Genomic DNA, 17,363 nt, shown 5'->3' on the forward strand with positions numbered 1-17,363 from the left:
GAACGTACCTGCCTCGCCACAAGATTTACTACCAGAATGTACAGAAGATTTAGATTCTCACATCTTAGAAAACAAAATGTCATCCATGTGGAGTAAAGTTTGTGGGTAGAAGAGAGCATATAGATATGTATGACAATGCAACATCTTCTCAGAGGCACTGATTCTACTGTCAGAAACATGCACTCAGTAACAACTAGTGCAACATTGCAAGCCTGTTGTATAAAAAAGACAATCATAACATCTGAAATAGTAAGAAGTGAATTACAGTTGCAAAGTTTGGAAGTCACAGCTCACTGCAAACCTGATGAAACTATAAAAACATCTGCACTGCTATACATAAATTACACAGTACTACTATGTTTTCGGTGCCTACAAAGATGATGACCAATTATGTTCAATTTTTTAACCACTAGATTTTGCATGTTATGTAAAAGTAATTATAGTTTTAATGGTAGTTTAATACTGAACATTAAATCTAAAATTTAACCTAAGGATTATTTAAAAAATATGTTTCTGGGAAAGTATTTTGAGAGCTGTGTCTACTAACCCAAATACAGTATAGCAAAATTCAGACAGAACTTTGTAATTAAAACACAGACAGAGTTTAACCATACTTAAAACACTATAAAGCATTAGGAAAATACCCTCTATCATTTTAGAATACTTCATATTGCCACTAAATCATACATTGTCCTGCATTGTTCCAGAATTATTTACAAAAAAAGAAATTTTAGATTTCAATTTAAGAATGTTACCTAATCCCAACCAATTTAAACTAGAATAATCTTGGTTAACTAAGGCTGGCTATTTGTCAGCTTGACCAAATTTCATCCACCAATGTATTTCCAAGCTATCATAATAAAATATGAATTTGTACATTATTAAATATTTGTTACCACTGCAAAGGTGTTACAGTAATTTTGTTTCTAAATTTGTATTTCACTAGAGAAAGCTGATCCAATTCCTTTGTCACCGCCCGAAAACAGCAACCTACTTACCTTCATAAATGATGAACTGCATTTCAACTATGAAAGATGAACAACCTGACAATTTGAGTATTATTTGCTTACTATACAGTCAGAAGCAGTTACCTTTGAGAAGTCCAGAATTATCAATAGGACCAGGGTACACATTCTGATCTCCCATTTGATATTTGTCCCAGCTGTCGAAACCAACGTATTTTTTCCACTGTTTGAACCAACGACTATCCACAAGATACCTTAAATGGAAAAAAACAAATAATTTCATTATTGGAAAAGTTGCAGTATTTTAATGTAATTGAGAAAATAAATTACAAAGTATATTTTGATTTTAGTGAGACAACTCTTGTCAGTAGCCTGTCAATACAGCACACCAGAAGTTGAAGAATAGCAAGTTTCAAAGACATTTTCCTACTTAGCATGAAAAATCATCAGGTTTAATTCCCGTTCTCAGTTTGTGAACTCAAAAGATTCAAACTATACCTTTGAAATGAGCCCTTTAACAAATGAGAGAGAAACCTCACTGAAGTATTTTTTCCGCTGTAGTTTTATTTATAACATTTACATGCATGCTCAAAAACTCTGCAACTCTGATGCCCTGTCAAGAACCTGAGTGTCTAAGTGTTTCGTCCTTTGAGTCAACACCAACACATACAGGAGCTGTACTGCTTTTGGGGCAGTACTGGATGTTCTTGCTACATAAAACTGGCAGCTTCACACTTCCATTTACTTCCATTCTATAAACTCAGCTTTGCAGTATTTCTTTCCCGATTAAACTATTGCCAGTCCAGTGATATCTACATCTTTTCATCCAAAATTTAAGACACCAAATTTGTTCAGAGATCCTGATTTCTTTTCCTGATGACTCCACTTCTGTTATTTCCTCTTTCTAGAAGTAGCCAGCTTCTCATTTGTTCTCTATACAACTCTTCTGCTACTAACCTACTACATGCCATAATACAGTTATCAGGATGAAAGGGTACAACAGAATGAAGATCACAGGTAATCTCCACTGTTTTCTCCAGAAAAGTCCAATATGGAACTACTGAGCTCCTATTTGCAGCATATAAATAATATCCCACTGAAGTTTCAAGATATTTCAAAACTCTTCCTGGTGACTCAAGTTCCATTCTGCTAATACACACAGCTTTATTAAGCATTCATCCTGCTGGAGTTACTCACAAGTACCATGGAAGAACTCAGCACTAAATCAATACCCACAGCTCTTCTGATGAAAGAAGTTGGTTATGAACAAAAACATTGCTTGAGTAGGTACACATATTATTGTAAAGGTTTTAAAGAAATACATTAACTGAACCTTAAATCTGTAATTACAGTAAGAATTAGCAAACCTAAATTAAGTCTTGACTTGAGAAATAAGTCTAGCTTTTCTCCCTTACACACTCAGATCAAACCTGAAGACAGCCTCCAACAGCACTGCTGGTGAACCTTATACAGAGGACAAATTACTACTTCAAAGAGCAATCCTTTGTACTCAGCTTATCACATTCGCTTCTCAGGAAGTCCCAGCTTTTCAGTCTCTACAAAATGTACTCCTTAAGCACATGAATTTATAGAGAGAAATCCTTTGGAAAGTAAGAAGGCATTGGAGAGCAGTATATGAGATCCAAAACCACAAGGTTTTGGAGGGTTACTTCTCCTTTATTCCTTCTAAACATCAAACATCAAGGTCTCAAAGGCAACTTCACAACATCTGTGACAACAGCATCCTAACTCACACAGTAAACAGTCTCGATTCAAAATGCTATTACATCAACAGTAATAATAAGTCTGTGAACAAATGACTCCTAGCATTAGGAATAATTAGGAACCATAGCCCTAGTTTCTCACTACCATATGCAAAAACAAAATAAATAGCTGAGGGAGAGATGTGTCTCACCTGTCACAGAAACAAGACTAACAGTAGAAGAACTTGCTTAAAGACCAAATTTCTCCCTTAGTCTCACAATGCCAGCCATACTCTGTACCAGGTACCTCTACCACTTCACAGTCAGTCTTGTTCCTGTTCTCCCAGCACAGCCTGTTACTACTATTCAGATGTCATCCCGACTATGACTTGCTACCTCTTCTGAAGTTGCTGAGCACTCCTCCTACTTGCAAACCATGATTTCTTTCTGTAATTTTAAACATTTAGCAAAGCAGTATGACAAAAATCTCAAACTACTTTTTGAACCACAATTAAAAAAAACACAAGCAAAAAAAAAAGAAAAAGCTTAGTTTCAAATATTAGGGATATGTATACAAAAAGAACTTTACTTTGTTGCAATAATGTCCCTTCCTACTCTTACCAAGCACAGAAACAGACAGTGACCTAATGAGCTGTTTTGTACACCCTGCATGCTATCAAACTGGTCATGAATCAGCATGGCTGAAGCCCTGCTCCAGCAGGACGAGATATTTTTCACTGTGATTTTACTAAGTAATCCAAAAGGAGGCTGCCCAGCACCAGTTAGTTCACTTTTGGGGCAGAATTCCCTTGACATGTTTTGCATACAATACACTTAAAATGCAAAAAGAAACAAGATAATACAAAGCTACACTGAAGATAATAAGTAAAAAGAAAAATGTAGCCTTATACAAAAACAAATGCATAGATTGAAATGTTATAAATGCTGAAGAAAAGTAAAATTTATCTACAACAAACCTGAGTTAGCTCCAGTTCCACAAGTGTCACAATTCAAAAATCAAAATCATTCTGTTAGAACACTTTGACTGCTTGACTGTGTTCAGTTGTTCATGCTGTTCAGCAAAGCAATTAGAACTAGCTAACAAAACAGTGAGCTTCCAAAAACACCGGCTGGGTGATGAGCGGATTAAGCAGCCCTGCTGAGAAGACTTAGGAGTTCTCGTGGATCAAAAATTTGACATGAGCCAGAAGCCCAGAAGGCCAATTGTATCCTGGGCTGCACCAAAACAGAAGAGGCCAGCAGGGTGGGGAAGGGGATTGTCTGCCTCTGCTCTACCCTTGTGAGGTCCCATTTGGAGTATCATGTCCAGCTCTACCGTTCTCAGCACAAGGACAAGGAGCTGCTGGAGTGAGCCCGGAGGGAAGCCATGAGGATGTTCATAGGGGTGGATCACCTCTGTTATGAAGAAAGATTGAGGGAGCTGGAGTTATTCAGCTTGGAGAAGAGAAGGCTCTAGGGATAGAGCCTTTCAGTACCTACATGGAGTCTAGAGGAAAACTGAGGAGGGACTCTCAGGAAAAGAAGCAGTAGGACAAGGAGTAGTGGTTTAAAATTAAAAGAAATTAGATTTAGACATTTCTCTATGGGAATGGTGAGGCACTGGAATGGGTCAGACTGCCCAGAGAAGTGTGAATGCCCTACCCCTGGAGGTGATCAAGGCCAGGTTGGATGGGGCTTTGAGCAACCTGGTCTAGAGAACGTGTCCCTGCCCACGGCACGGGGGTTCAAGGTGCCTTCCAATTCCACGATTCTCCATGTACAGTAAAACATTTTGCAATACATGAAAGTAGGAAAGTAAAGCTTTACATTTCTATGGTAAAGTTTTACTTTTAGCATTTAAGACTTCTGCTGAACTTACCCCTTTCAGGTTCCAATAATGCCATACCAGATTTAATAATCACTTGAAAAATTAAATGAGAATATACCAAAACTGGCAAGTTTTGGTATATAACGTGTTTGGCATATAATATGACTATCCACACATAATTCAAAAGTTTCTATTAGCATATTAAAATAAAACAATAAAAAAGTGTGATTATGTTTTTTAATATCAGATGAAAGCAAAGAAACTTCAAAACACAAAACCCCCCAAATCCCATGTTTGCCATTATGCAACAGATACAGGAAGTGAAGCAACATTGTAACAACTCCTGCATAAGCTCTGAAAATGGGATATTTTTGTTACTAGAAGCTTTCAAACATATTTTTAACTATCATAAATTCCTCCCATGCAGTACTGCAATATAAGGAGGAAAAACTTATATTAGATTTAAATCAGACCTAAGATAACTGATATATACAAGAGATTTAAATAGCTCCTTTTCTTAAAATCAATAGGCACAAGCAGATATCTTCAAATATGGCTTTGTACAAGGAATACAATAATTTTTTTTGGAGGTATGGAGTCAAAAGACTCAGAAGGTTCTTGTAATTTATTCTCTAAAAGATTCTCTATCAAATTCATGCACAAGGTATTTATCTATTATCAGAAATGAAAAGGGAAAAGAAAAGAGCGGACAGAAGCTTGCATTAGGCAATTTGGCTTTCCAAATTTAATTAAAAGATCGCATGAATATGAAAATTCAGGGAAACCCACAAAGATAGTCCACTTGAAAATTACAAAAAGAAAATCAGATGCCTTGCAGACAAGTTTTCACCAAACTAACCACTGCAATCAAATGAGTATTACCTTCTGTTTTCTGGAAGAGAAAACAGACACTACATCCTACCACGAAAGACTGAATTGGTACAATTACGTTAGAGAGATTTTACTCTACAAAGTATTCATATTATTGAATATAGTCTGATATTAAAGATAACTGTACTTGCAGACTGAGGGTAAAGGATAAAGCTGATGTTAATACTACTGAATCGCTGGCATTTGTCTGACTTTAAGTACAACTAGCAGCAGCTCTTCTTACATTAGCAAAAATCCAGTTCTTTCACTCTGCCTATACAAATCCCAATTCCTTTTATAAGATGCTTTTTATATTTGAGTCACGCCTCTTTAATAAGTGGAGAAAGGGATACTGAATTTGATCACCGTTATATGCCTTCACCTTTTGCTTTATACAGAAGGTTTTCAGTCGTAAGGACTGCTGAAGGCCAACAGCATTCTCACCTGTGTCCTCCTCTGCCCATGGTTTGTCCACAACCATTCAAACACAGCCACAAATGTGTGTGGTCAGGAACGCAGTCACTCTCAGGCACCCATTCTCCTACCAAACCCACCAAGCCTCGTCCCCTACCCCGTTCTGCGGCCTCTACTTTCTTAATCTACATTTAAATGAAACAGTGATATTAAAGAAATGAAAGCTATAATTTTACAGAGAAGGGAAATTATCACATTGGCATTAATTAAAACAATAGGTTGGCAATGGTTCCTTTAGAACTATATTACTTTTCCAAATGCTTTGCACTAGACGATCATGCCAGTAACTCTGTGAGTAATGGAAATTTTGATTTTGAGACGCAAGACAGCTGGGGATTCACTGCTGAAGACTTCAAACATTCACCAACTCAATGCTTCATCTACTTCTATTTTTTCACATGTAATTAATGAATTTCACTACTGACTAGTTTTTTCTCTGCAGTGTCTCTTTACAGATCTCCTTACTGAAAACATTTCTGTTTCCTAACACAACAGCACAAGAACTTTTATCACTTCTATTACAATTTACAAACCTGTATTTACATGCACAGATAAGAGATTAATATCTCTGGCATAAAAAGTTGAAAAGCTATCTGTAAATCATGCAAGAATGTAAGTGTGATAAGAACTAAACAACAGAGTCAAGCTTTCTGCCAGAAAACAAAACCACTACAGGACAAACAAATCTTAAAAAATATCACTTGAAGTCTGAGATTATCTGAACAAACTCTGTCCACTATAGTATGAAGTAGAAAAGTAAAATGAAGAATGCATGAATGCCAATAATAGGAAACTCAAATTACTTTGCATCTTCTTTCTTTCTTCCTTTCTTGCATTCACAATGAGTAGTACTTTGGTTAGTGTATTTTGGACATATGAACAAAGAAGCAATGATTAATTAATGAAATAAAGAACTTAACTGGTGCTAAACACTACTCTTAAGATTGGATTCTACAACTGTTAAAAATAAGTTAATATTTATAAAGCACAAGCAAAACTGATCACTGCTGACAAACAATTGGCTTCATGCATTTCTTGCAAGATGCATTCTACTGAAGAGCGATGAAAAGACTAAAGAAGAAAAGATCATGTAATTTGTGTGCACTCAAGGACAAAGCCTAACACTTTGGTTAAAACAGTTTGTAGTATGAAGCACTATATAGCTAACCTCATGTAGTAATTTTAAAATAGAAAAATCCTATTAAAAGGACTCTCCTAAGTAAAGAGCAAACAGTCAACTGCCAGTTCTTCATACTGCTTGCACACCATATCATATCCTAATATTCAAACTTGGATTTAAATTATTATATATTTGATATGGCTCAGTAGATGTCTTGCCAGAGCCTAGTGGACTATTCATGGACCACAAATCACAGGTCAGAAAGTGCTGTCTTACTCAGTATTGCAATATTCAACTCTTAACACCCTTTGTGAACAAAGGTAAGTAGGATACTTACATAAGAAGTCTGGTAATTAATTTAATTTCTATTTAGAGACAGCAGCCTTTCATCAATACAGGATCTACCGGCATAGTTAAGACTTCTTAATTTAAACAAGTAATGAGTTTATTCTCAGCCAGATATTTTCAAGAGCAAGTTCAGTAGACCAGCTAACCACAGCTGTGAGACAACACACGCATTGCACCAAACAGGTTTTAGTAGATACGTTAAACAAGAAATTACAGGAACAGATTCTGAAAATGCTAACAGACACTGCAGTTGTGAGTTCTTACAGCTAATTACTGCCCATATGTACGTACATACAAGTTTCATGTAAATCTCAGGCATTTTATTCACCAATGGTTACTTTGACTTCAGCGGCATTCTGACTCAGGTAAAAGGAGTTGCTTTGATTTAGTATGGAACACAGTAATCTTCTACCTTTGCAAGAACTTGTCAGACAAAATATCATTTTGCCAATAAGATTAAGAAAAATGGAAATTTGTGTTCAAATGCAATACAACTCCCTCATCTTTACTCAAGATGGGCTTATCATGTTAAAGATTATACTGCAAAAAAGAAATGCAATTATAAGTCGTGCAGCTTAGCGGATCGATCTGCTAAAGCACATAAAGTACATTAATAAAATCCACTCCTTACCACTAAGGAAGAGAGTAAAAAAAATCGGAAAATTAGATGATATATTCTGATCCTAAGAACATGTTCAATACAGCATTCTTGCCACGACTGACAAGGCAGACTGCTGATTCATTTACACAAAACGAGGCAAACCTTAACAAGTGTTGCAACTTATTTTATCTTTTCATCCATGTTATATCCATATGCAAGCAACCATCAGAAATCAAAAGTATTTACCAACAAAAGACTTGTAGTTTTGTTTATTTGAGGTATATCTTTTCCTCTTAAAATGCCATATCTGCTAAAACCTCATTTCTTAAATGAATGCCAGCAGTCTTTAAAGGGAAACTTATTAAAAACTTGCAGCATGCACTTGAGACCAGATATGCTTCACTGAATGTGTACTGTCCCAGATACAAAAATAGCGTAACTTGCATGAGTAGAACAGAGATACAACATCTGCATGTTAAGCTTGGTACAACGTATCGCTTTTGTTACTATCACCTAACACAGGAAAGAGCTCCACCTCAATACCATGTTAAGGGAGTCTCCTGAACTTTGCACCCAACTGAGAAAGCTGTCCCAGCACAACTCAGAAAAGCTCAAGGCAATGGAATATTCATTGTATAAAACCATTTTCTAAAGTAGCGTTTGTTACTTATCCCTCATGGAATCAAGATTTCACTCAGGAAAGAAGTTTAGCTTATAGTCATTACCAGTCAAGCTAATGAACAAGCTAATCAACCTATTCTGAGATTAAATGACCCTGGAGGACTTTCGGTAGAAATTGATGGACAGAACTGGCTGAGACAGATTTCTAGACATGCTGGTTTGAGGGGCAAACCTTTAAACCAATACAATCTCACCCCAAGGTTAACTTTAAACCAGCAGATGTTTGATATTTACAGGCATTGCAAATAAATCACTCACCTAAACCCAGCTAGATTAAAACAACATAACCAAGTTTTATTATGTTAAAGTCACCTAGAGCCAAGAAGTTGAAAGTAGAGAAACAAACATTGAAGTAGCCCCAAAACTTTGTCTAAAAGTAAGCAAACCATGCATATGTGATTTACTCAGAATTATACTGAAATATAGACTGAAATATGACTTTAGATGTTCTGAAAGTACCTCAGTAATAATGGAAACATTGAGACAGTTGGATACACTGATACAGACACCGACAGAACTTGTGCTCCTCCGGAACGTGTAGAAGCTGCAATAATTGAGATCTACATCACATCTGCAGACATGTAACGTTTCAAAGGTGTGCAGTACATCTTTAGAGTATTCAGAAAAACTGAAATTTGTCTGACCACGACAGAAAAACAACACATGGTGACAAATGGAGCACAGTACATTTTGGTGAAAGGTTCCATGTCCCTTTGATACACAACAGGTCTTCATACCGCACAGATTCAGTGCCATCACCAAAGGATGAAGAGGTAACATTCACTTGTCTTTTATTTAGGTTTATTTAGAAATAATGTAAACCAACATGAAAAAGTGAAAGACAACTATTTTAAACTTGCTTTAGTAGAAGACATTAAAGTGACTAAACCTATATCTAGAAGTTTACATCAATTATTTCATCTTCATCTAGCACCCACAGACCACCACTAAGAAAAGGCTGTCGGTGTTCTTGCTCTTTGGGTCCATTACCATGAAACAAAATGTTGATTATTTCCTGCATTTACAAAGGACTGCTGATCTCTGTGATGGGCCTTAGTCTGATTCCTGCTTGTATTCTCATCAATTATTGCACCTACAGCATCATCTACAAAATTCACAGTACTCAACACTTTCTGTACCATTTCCTAGTACAGCTGTAAAAGTAAGAAATACTTCTCTAAGTCCTATATAACCAATTCAAATGTTAAATTACCAGCTGACAGCCATACGTTATATTCAAACATATGTTCTTAAAAGGTCAGTCAATTAAAATTACCATAAAGGCTGTATCCTTATGAATGATCAAGTGCAGTTTCCCTTACTTAGACAAGTAAAAAGGGACGACTTCATAGCCTTTACACATTAACTTACAAGAACAAAAGAACGATGCTACCATAGCACTTGTACAAGGGCCGCTCCAAAAGCGATGCCTCCTATTTTACTATGTTGGCCCACGCTGTCAGAGGCAGATGTTGGTACAGCATTAGAGACTGAACCTTCCCACCAATATCTCATCACATGTTGTTGCTGTGTGACAGATGGCAGCAGAGGGGCACTCTGACACAATGGTGTCTGACATGGAAGCACATATGAAGCAAAGGTGTGGCATCAAACTCCTCCATGAAGAAAAAATGGCACCTATTGACATTCATTACCTGTAACAAGAATGCTTAAGGAGACAAAACAGTGAGTGAGGTGGCTGGTGGTGCATTTCAGCAGTGGTGACTGATCACAAAAGTATGACTGGATTCACTGTTTACCTTTGCACACGGATTGACAGAAAAATGTTTGAACAACACGATCTCGGTATTTACCACTTTTGTCAGAAGCATTCTGAATGCATTACTCAGTTATATACTGAAATAATAAAACAATATTTGATGTAAACTTACTTATGCTAACTGGTAGATTTGAAGGTTTTAAAGGTTTTACTTTCAAAATCAAAACAGTTACCTTTAATGTGCAACAGGGATACTTCACAGAGACACACTCACTTCAGCACCATGTACTGCTAGGACATCTTACCTTATGAACATAAACTATTATACTTTCAACAGTAAAATTGTGCAAATTGTCCAGAGAGATGGCTGAGAATTTTTTTCCCCACCCTCACTGTGCATGAGTCTATCTTCAGTATTGCTTCATCTAAAGTAGAACTGTGTTGCTGAAAGCAAATTAGGACTCCTGCTTAAAGGCACAGCATCCCATCTTTATTCTTGCACCATTCCAACTATGAAAATAATAAAGGTAAAAATTAGTTTATACTCTTGTTTCTACTTGAGTTAGGCCAGCCAAAACTGCTTGATCAACTACATGATTAACAGATTATTTTAAAATTTAAATTGCTTTCAGAATTTCAGAAGATTAAATAATGCAATTACTCTACTTTATTATAGAAAAATTCAACCACAGTTTTATTCAAAAAGGTAAAGCCACAAAAAAATTAGAGAAAAAAAAATCATAGAATCACAGAACGGCCTGGGATGCAAAAGACCACAATGATCGTCCAGTTTCGACCCCCTGCTATGTGCACCAACCAGCAGACCAGGCTGCCCAGAGCCACATCCAGCCAGGCCTTGAATGCCTCCAGGGATGGGGCTTCCACAGCCTCCTTGGGCAACCTGTTCCAGTGCGTCACCATCCTCTGGGTGAAAAACTTCCTCCTAATATCTAACCTAAACCTGCCCTGTCTCAGTTTAAAACCATTCCCCCTTGTCCTATCACTACCCACCCTCATAAACAGCCATTCCCCCTTCTGTTCACATGCTCCCTTTAAGTACTGGAAGGCCACAATGAGATCCCCACTGAGCCCCCTCTTTTCCAACTTAAACAAGCCCAGTTCCCTCAACCTTTCCTCCAGCCTTCTATCATCTTAGCGGGTCCCTCCTCTGGACCCACTCCAAGAGCTCCATGTCCTTTCTGTACTGGGGGCCCAAGAAAATATCATTTAGTTCCAAATTTTACGAAATCTTAAGTCTCTTCAGAAATGAAAGCTTTGTTGAAGAAAATGCACTAAGATCCTTCCACATCTACTAATTAGATTGTGCCAATCCAATTCTCACTACAGCACTTCCATGCTGCATATGTCTAAGGAGACATGCTGCAATAGTCTAAGGAGCTCTTCATATATACTAAGTATTGACCTAATCCCCTAAGAAAATCATAACAAATGGACTGCATTTTTATGTTAATTTTAAGTTACTTGTGAACATTACATAAACAAGCACTTTAAATACATTCATAAATTCTCCATTTAACTGAAGGCTTCTCATCAAAAAATTATATTAATTCCTAAATCAATGTTTGCCTTCCAGTTTTGAAGCCTGACCCCAACACACCTTTTACTTTAACACACTCTCACTCTGCCCCATCAATCAACAGAAGAAATTTGCACCTACTTATTTCAACCACAAGTAATGTGCCAAGAGGACTCGGAACACTCTGTGTATCTCCATATAAATGCTGCATCCTTCTTCATACAGTGAAAAAAATCTAACATAAAACTTCCGCTATAAGATATTGAAATAAAAAACAACCTTGTTCCTTGTTTACCATCATACTTATTTCTGGTAAGCTGAAGATATTCCAAATGTTACTGAGGTATATAGGTCCATTACATCTCACCATGATGCCACTGAAATCAAGTAGATCTTCCAATAATGTTCAATCTAGGTTCTATTCATGTAGAGCACAATGATGGATTATCAAACATGGGAAACACTGGTACAAAAGGCTATTATAGAAAAGCATTTCAATGTCCAGGTCATCATCAGTGATGGACACTTCAGGGTTTTCAAGTAGAGCTGTATATTCCTGTTCATCAAGACTAATGAGTTTTTAACCATTATCAATTTTTTTTTTTTTTTTTTTTTTTTTTTTTTTTTTTTTTGAGGAAATCCTTAAGACTAAAGACTGAACTTTTCATATCATTCGCTGGGGAGGATTTTACACCACTTAAAATTTTACCTATTCTCTTCAGCAGCTATGAGCCTTAAAAATGAGAAACAGCCAATACTTCTCACTGTGATTTTTCTGCACCATATTTCCTTCACCTTCCCAGAAATTTATGTTTTACAATAACAGCAGTACTCCCTCTGCAATCACTAGAATTTCAGGAGCGATGTGCATCAGAGACAGATCTGGAAGAATACAAATAATTTGCAAGCCTTAAAAACCACAAACAGATTACACATTTATCTCTATCTTAAAAAAAAAAAAGTGAAGAATACTACCAAAATTTGTTGGCTAGCAAGGCCAGAAATTCCAGTCATTACCTGCTAGCCTCAAACCTCTTATATTAGAAGATGTCTTCTCATTCTGTGTGTATGTCAGCATAGCACTCAACTATTGAAACAGATGAAAGCTCTTAAGCTCTCTTCTGTAATGCAAGAGTTTCTCCTCCTCTAATAAAATCTGAGGTTGTTGAGCTCACTCCAAATGAATACCTATTGTGACACATCAAGCCAAAACTGAACAGCATGAATGGTTTTATACAACTGTACTTCTTTGTACTGCTACACAGTACTCCCTAGGTAAACATCTAAGGGTTACATTTGTTCCCTTGGACACCAAATAAACTTGTGATCCTTATTTGTCCATTCTAACAACCTAATTATTTTCCAGATTACTGCATTTAGCAATATAAATATCATTTATGTTCCTATCTGCTCAGAAATTAACACAGTGAAGAATACATTAAAGAAACACAGAGGGGAAATTCTGGGGAAAAGAGAGGAAATTTGGTGGAACTGATTGTGCTGTTCGTCATTATTAGTCACTGTTACCCATTACATAGTGAACCACTTACTGGCAGGTGACACCTGTGGCCTCTCAAGCTTGGACCACAGAGGGCCAATATCCATAGGAGGTATGAAAGTGAAGAATATGAAAGCATTTGTAATGTCTTATTTAAGTAACTGAGGCAACATTGCTGACTAAGACAGCCACAGCAGAACAGAAACTGCAGGGAAAGCAGAGCTGAAAGTGGTTTTAAAGGTAAAGACAAGATACTATTTCTCAGTAGGAGGCAGAAAATTCACACAAGAAGTCACAACTAGGAACTGGCAGAGTCTTCATCAACTCTCTGAAAAACTGTGCCAGTATCAGTAGCTTTCAGTGCTGAAAACTGTATCCCAGTGACACAGTAAAAACAGAAATACTTGGCAAGGTTCTCAAGAATACCACTGCAGCTCCAAAGGCATTAAATGACAACATTAAGACCAGTTGGCCACGCAAACTATTTGATGGTTATTAAAAAAAAAAAAAAAAAAAAAAAAAAAGAGATGTATACCAACAGTTCTGAGTACCAATCACTTTCTGAGAGCGGATATAGGAGGACACTGATTGAGTTCACCTTTATCTGCAGTCATAGCAATCAGTGTTTTTGACTGAGAGGTTAAAATCTTCACAGATACTAAAAATTCTTCTCACTTCTCAATGGTAGAATTTCCAAATGCTGAGAAGCAATCATATCAGACCCTAAGACTGCAAGATACAAGATTAATTGTGCATTTCTTTTCTTTCAGAACAAAATCATAGCTCTCTGAAACATACAAACAGTGCATTCTTCGGAAAATACTGCAAGAGAGAATTACATGTAATTCAAATTCTGTGTAATAAGAGCATGGTTTTCAGTGCTGAATTCATGAACAAAAGTAGTTCCAATTATTTAAAGCAATTAATAAGCTAAGGATTTTCTTGCTTGGAAAAGCTTAAATTTGATGTTTAGTTAATACATCTTTTAAGAAAAACAAGAGAAATGGAAAGATGGAAGAACCTGCAGGTTCTCCTAATTTAAGCACTTATTTTATTAACTGCCCATAAAAGCATGCAGGAAAGGTAACCTGAACAAATCAGTCCAGAATCCCATCCCTGAGGACTGAACAGGCAGAAGACAGACACTGCTCCTGCCCATCCACTGAGACAATATATTTTTATCCATATTATGCCCCAGGTATTCTTAAAAACATCCACTGTAGCAAATTTTACAGCTTATTAAGTTGCCTGTTCAAATGAATATTCGAACATGTGTATTCTACAAAATCTTTCCTAATATCTAACTTTCGAAATATTGCACATAAATCAGTTTCTCTCTGCAGTAAACTTGAAGAACTAGGAAGTTCATTGCCCTCTACAGATACTACATGACATGCCTCTCTTTGCCCTACTCTTCCTTTTTCCTGAAGAGGAAAACCCAGAAGCTTTATAAAGGACTTATTTTCTCTGTGCTCTAAATTCTTGAGAGTTTGTATGTTTAAGCCGGACATTTTAAAAGCACTGTGCTTAAGTACAGAGCTTGGAAGCTCAAACAGAACAAGGTGATACAGCACGCATTCTTCACCAAAATTTACTACTGAGTGAATGAATGGAATTGCAATTCTGAGTCATGACTTAGAGCATGTAAACTACCACGCTTCCTTACTGATGCTCCAAAAGACCAAAAAGCAAGTACCAAAATATCTCTGAATTACTACACACACTCCTTAAAGTTAAATACATAGCTTTAAGTATTAATCCTATCAACGGACCTATACACACATTTGTGTTCCTAGATTTAATAGTTCATGAGTCACAGTTAATAGGGCTTTGCCACAGCTCATTCAGCCTTAAAACACTTGATTAATATTAGTGTCATAAACACAGTGAAATACACTTATTTTCAGAGAAAACTGAAAAGCTTATTTCACTAAACTGGTTTTTCCATGTTAAAATATTTTATGTAGTAAAAAAAAGTTACAGCTCAGTCAGTGCATGCCCTGATTTACTCATTACGTAAACTGCTCATAAAGTTACTTTCATTCTGAATAACATTAACCGTTTGAGATATTTTTTTTTAGTACTCAGGAAGTACCCAACAGAATCATAAAAGAAAAAAAAAAAAAAAAACACATTAGAAGACTACAAGCCTGAGCAGCCTTGTACTACTGCCAGTCGTTTTTAACAGTACCATATGAATCGATTTCCTTTTTCTAGTCACTTATACTTTTCCAGTTTAAGAGCAGTCTGTTCATATGCCAAAAACTGAACGTATACTCAGCAGTATTTGAATAATGCATCAGAATGTATGCTTCTGACACATGCTGCAGTATCAACACTGTTAAATATAGTCTTTTATGGAACTGGAACAGTGAGTGATGACAGCTGAAATGAGGTGGGAAAGCTCTACTTTTGTGTATTCATACTTAATTTTCACTGAGCTAAGGTTTCAGCCTTTGTCTTTGGGTGACAACTTCGCAAGGGGAGAGATGAGGAGGTTGGGTGGTGGAAGGAGTGGCAGTTCCTCTTTTTTTGTCTTCTTTAAAAGAAAAGCCAAAAACAACAACAACAAAAAAAACACAGAACATGCCAGCCAGCCTCCAAGAACTACACCTACATCAGCCCGATCACCAAATACACACTAGAAGGACAGTGTTTATTTAACCTAATTCCCCCCCAACCACGGCTCACTCTGCTGACAACCCGCACGGCCCACTAAGACATATTTTCCAGGGACCATGAAAACACACGTCGGCTGCGGAGGAGATAACCACAACAGCCTGTTCGCACCTCCGGGGGCTGCTTCGTCGTCTATTAACACGTTCGCAGCCGAAGTCTCAACGTAAGGCCCAACCCGGCCGCGGACTGGAAGGTGACGCCGGCGCCGCTTCCTCCCTGCAGCCCGGCTGGTGGAAGGAACGCTTCCGAGCAGATCCCTCCTCCCGCGGCCCCGCTCCAGCAGTTCTCCCCGCGGCCCCCATTGTGAGGGACGGCCATCTCGCCCCGCACCCCGCCAGGTTGGCTCCCGGCCTCTCCCCCCTCGCCGACTCGCACCGAGCTGACCTCGGCGCCTGCCCATACCGACCGCCTCGGCGCGGCCCAGAGCGCTCGAAGCCCTCCGGAAAGGGGCTGAGCGGCGGGGAGGAGGAAGAATGGCGCTGCTCTCCACCCCCCCACCCAACCCCCCACGCCCCGTTCTGTCATCCGCCCGCTCCCGGCGGCCCGCGGCGCACGCGGGGTTCGAGCCGCCCTCGAGAGTGAGGAGGGCCGAGAGGAAGGAGGTCGGTTCCTCCGGCAGGCGAGCCCCGCCGAGGGCGGGGGAGCCGCCCGAGTCGCTCAGCCCGAGCCCCCCTTCCCTCCCTGCCTCACCAGGTGTCGCCCTTGCGGAGGGCGGTTTTGAGCAGCGCGGCCACGTCCGTGCGCTGGGTCTCCAGATCCGCCGCGCCTCCCTCCGCCATCTTCTCCCCCCGGCAGCAGCGGCGGCAGCGGTAGCAGGGGCAGGAGCGGGCCGCGCTGCATGCTGGGAGTGACGCTGACGTGAGACGCCACAAACCGCGGGGAGGGGACCGAGGGGGAGGCGGCGCCTCCTAGCGGCGGGGAGGTCTTTCCTCTCAGCAGAGCCGTGCGCATGCGTGCTGGGGGGCTCGGTGAGCTGCGGGGCCGTGTTGTGGCCGGGGCGTGCGGGCGGCGGCGAAGCGGTGGTGTCCGGAGGGGCGGTGCGGGATTCCGGCCTTCCCCGTACGCTGCGTGTTCTGTGGCGTGCTGCAAAATTGGTCAGAAAGAGGAGGTGGCAGTTTTGGAATAAAGTGCTGCCTGCGATCTTCTCTTCGATGTTTTAATTAGCATACGCGTAATTCAGTGCTGTGCGCCCTGCTAGCAAATGAATGGTTGGATTCCCATAATTCTTATAATGATGCAGCTCGTACTGTTGCATGAACGCTGCTGGCAATTGAAACGCACGGGCTGACTTGCTTGGACCAACCCAGGTGCTTACAAAATCCCCAGGGAATCGGCCGTG

General features: G+C 38.9%; 1 protein-coding gene across 2 annotated transcripts in view; it reads right to left on the reverse strand.

Moving 5' to 3' along the window:
* USP15 (ubiquitin specific peptidase 15) overlaps positions 1 to 16,865 on the reverse strand; it is a 63,931-nt gene extending 47,066 nt beyond the window's left edge. For both annotated transcript variants that reach the window (XM_052667418.1, XM_052667417.1), the window contains exons 1-2: positions 16,715 to 16,865; positions 1,092 to 1,219 (exon numbers count right to left, since the gene is read on the reverse strand). In XM_052667418.1, coding sequence (XP_052523378.1) covers positions 1,092 to 1,219; positions 16,715 to 16,803 — 217 coding nt within the window. In that variant the 5' untranslated portion in view covers positions 16,804 to 16,865. The remainder of the gene's footprint in view (positions 1 to 1,091; positions 1,220 to 16,714) is intronic.
* Positions 16,866 to 17,363: the final 498 nt, after the last annotated feature.

This window comes from Tympanuchus pallidicinctus, unplaced genomic scaffold, assembly GCF_026119805.1.
Source record: "Tympanuchus pallidicinctus isolate F22 unplaced genomic scaffold, pur_lepc_1.0 scaffold8, whole genome shotgun sequence".
Classification (NCBI taxonomy): Eukaryota; Metazoa; Chordata; class Aves; order Galliformes; family Phasianidae; genus Tympanuchus; species Tympanuchus pallidicinctus.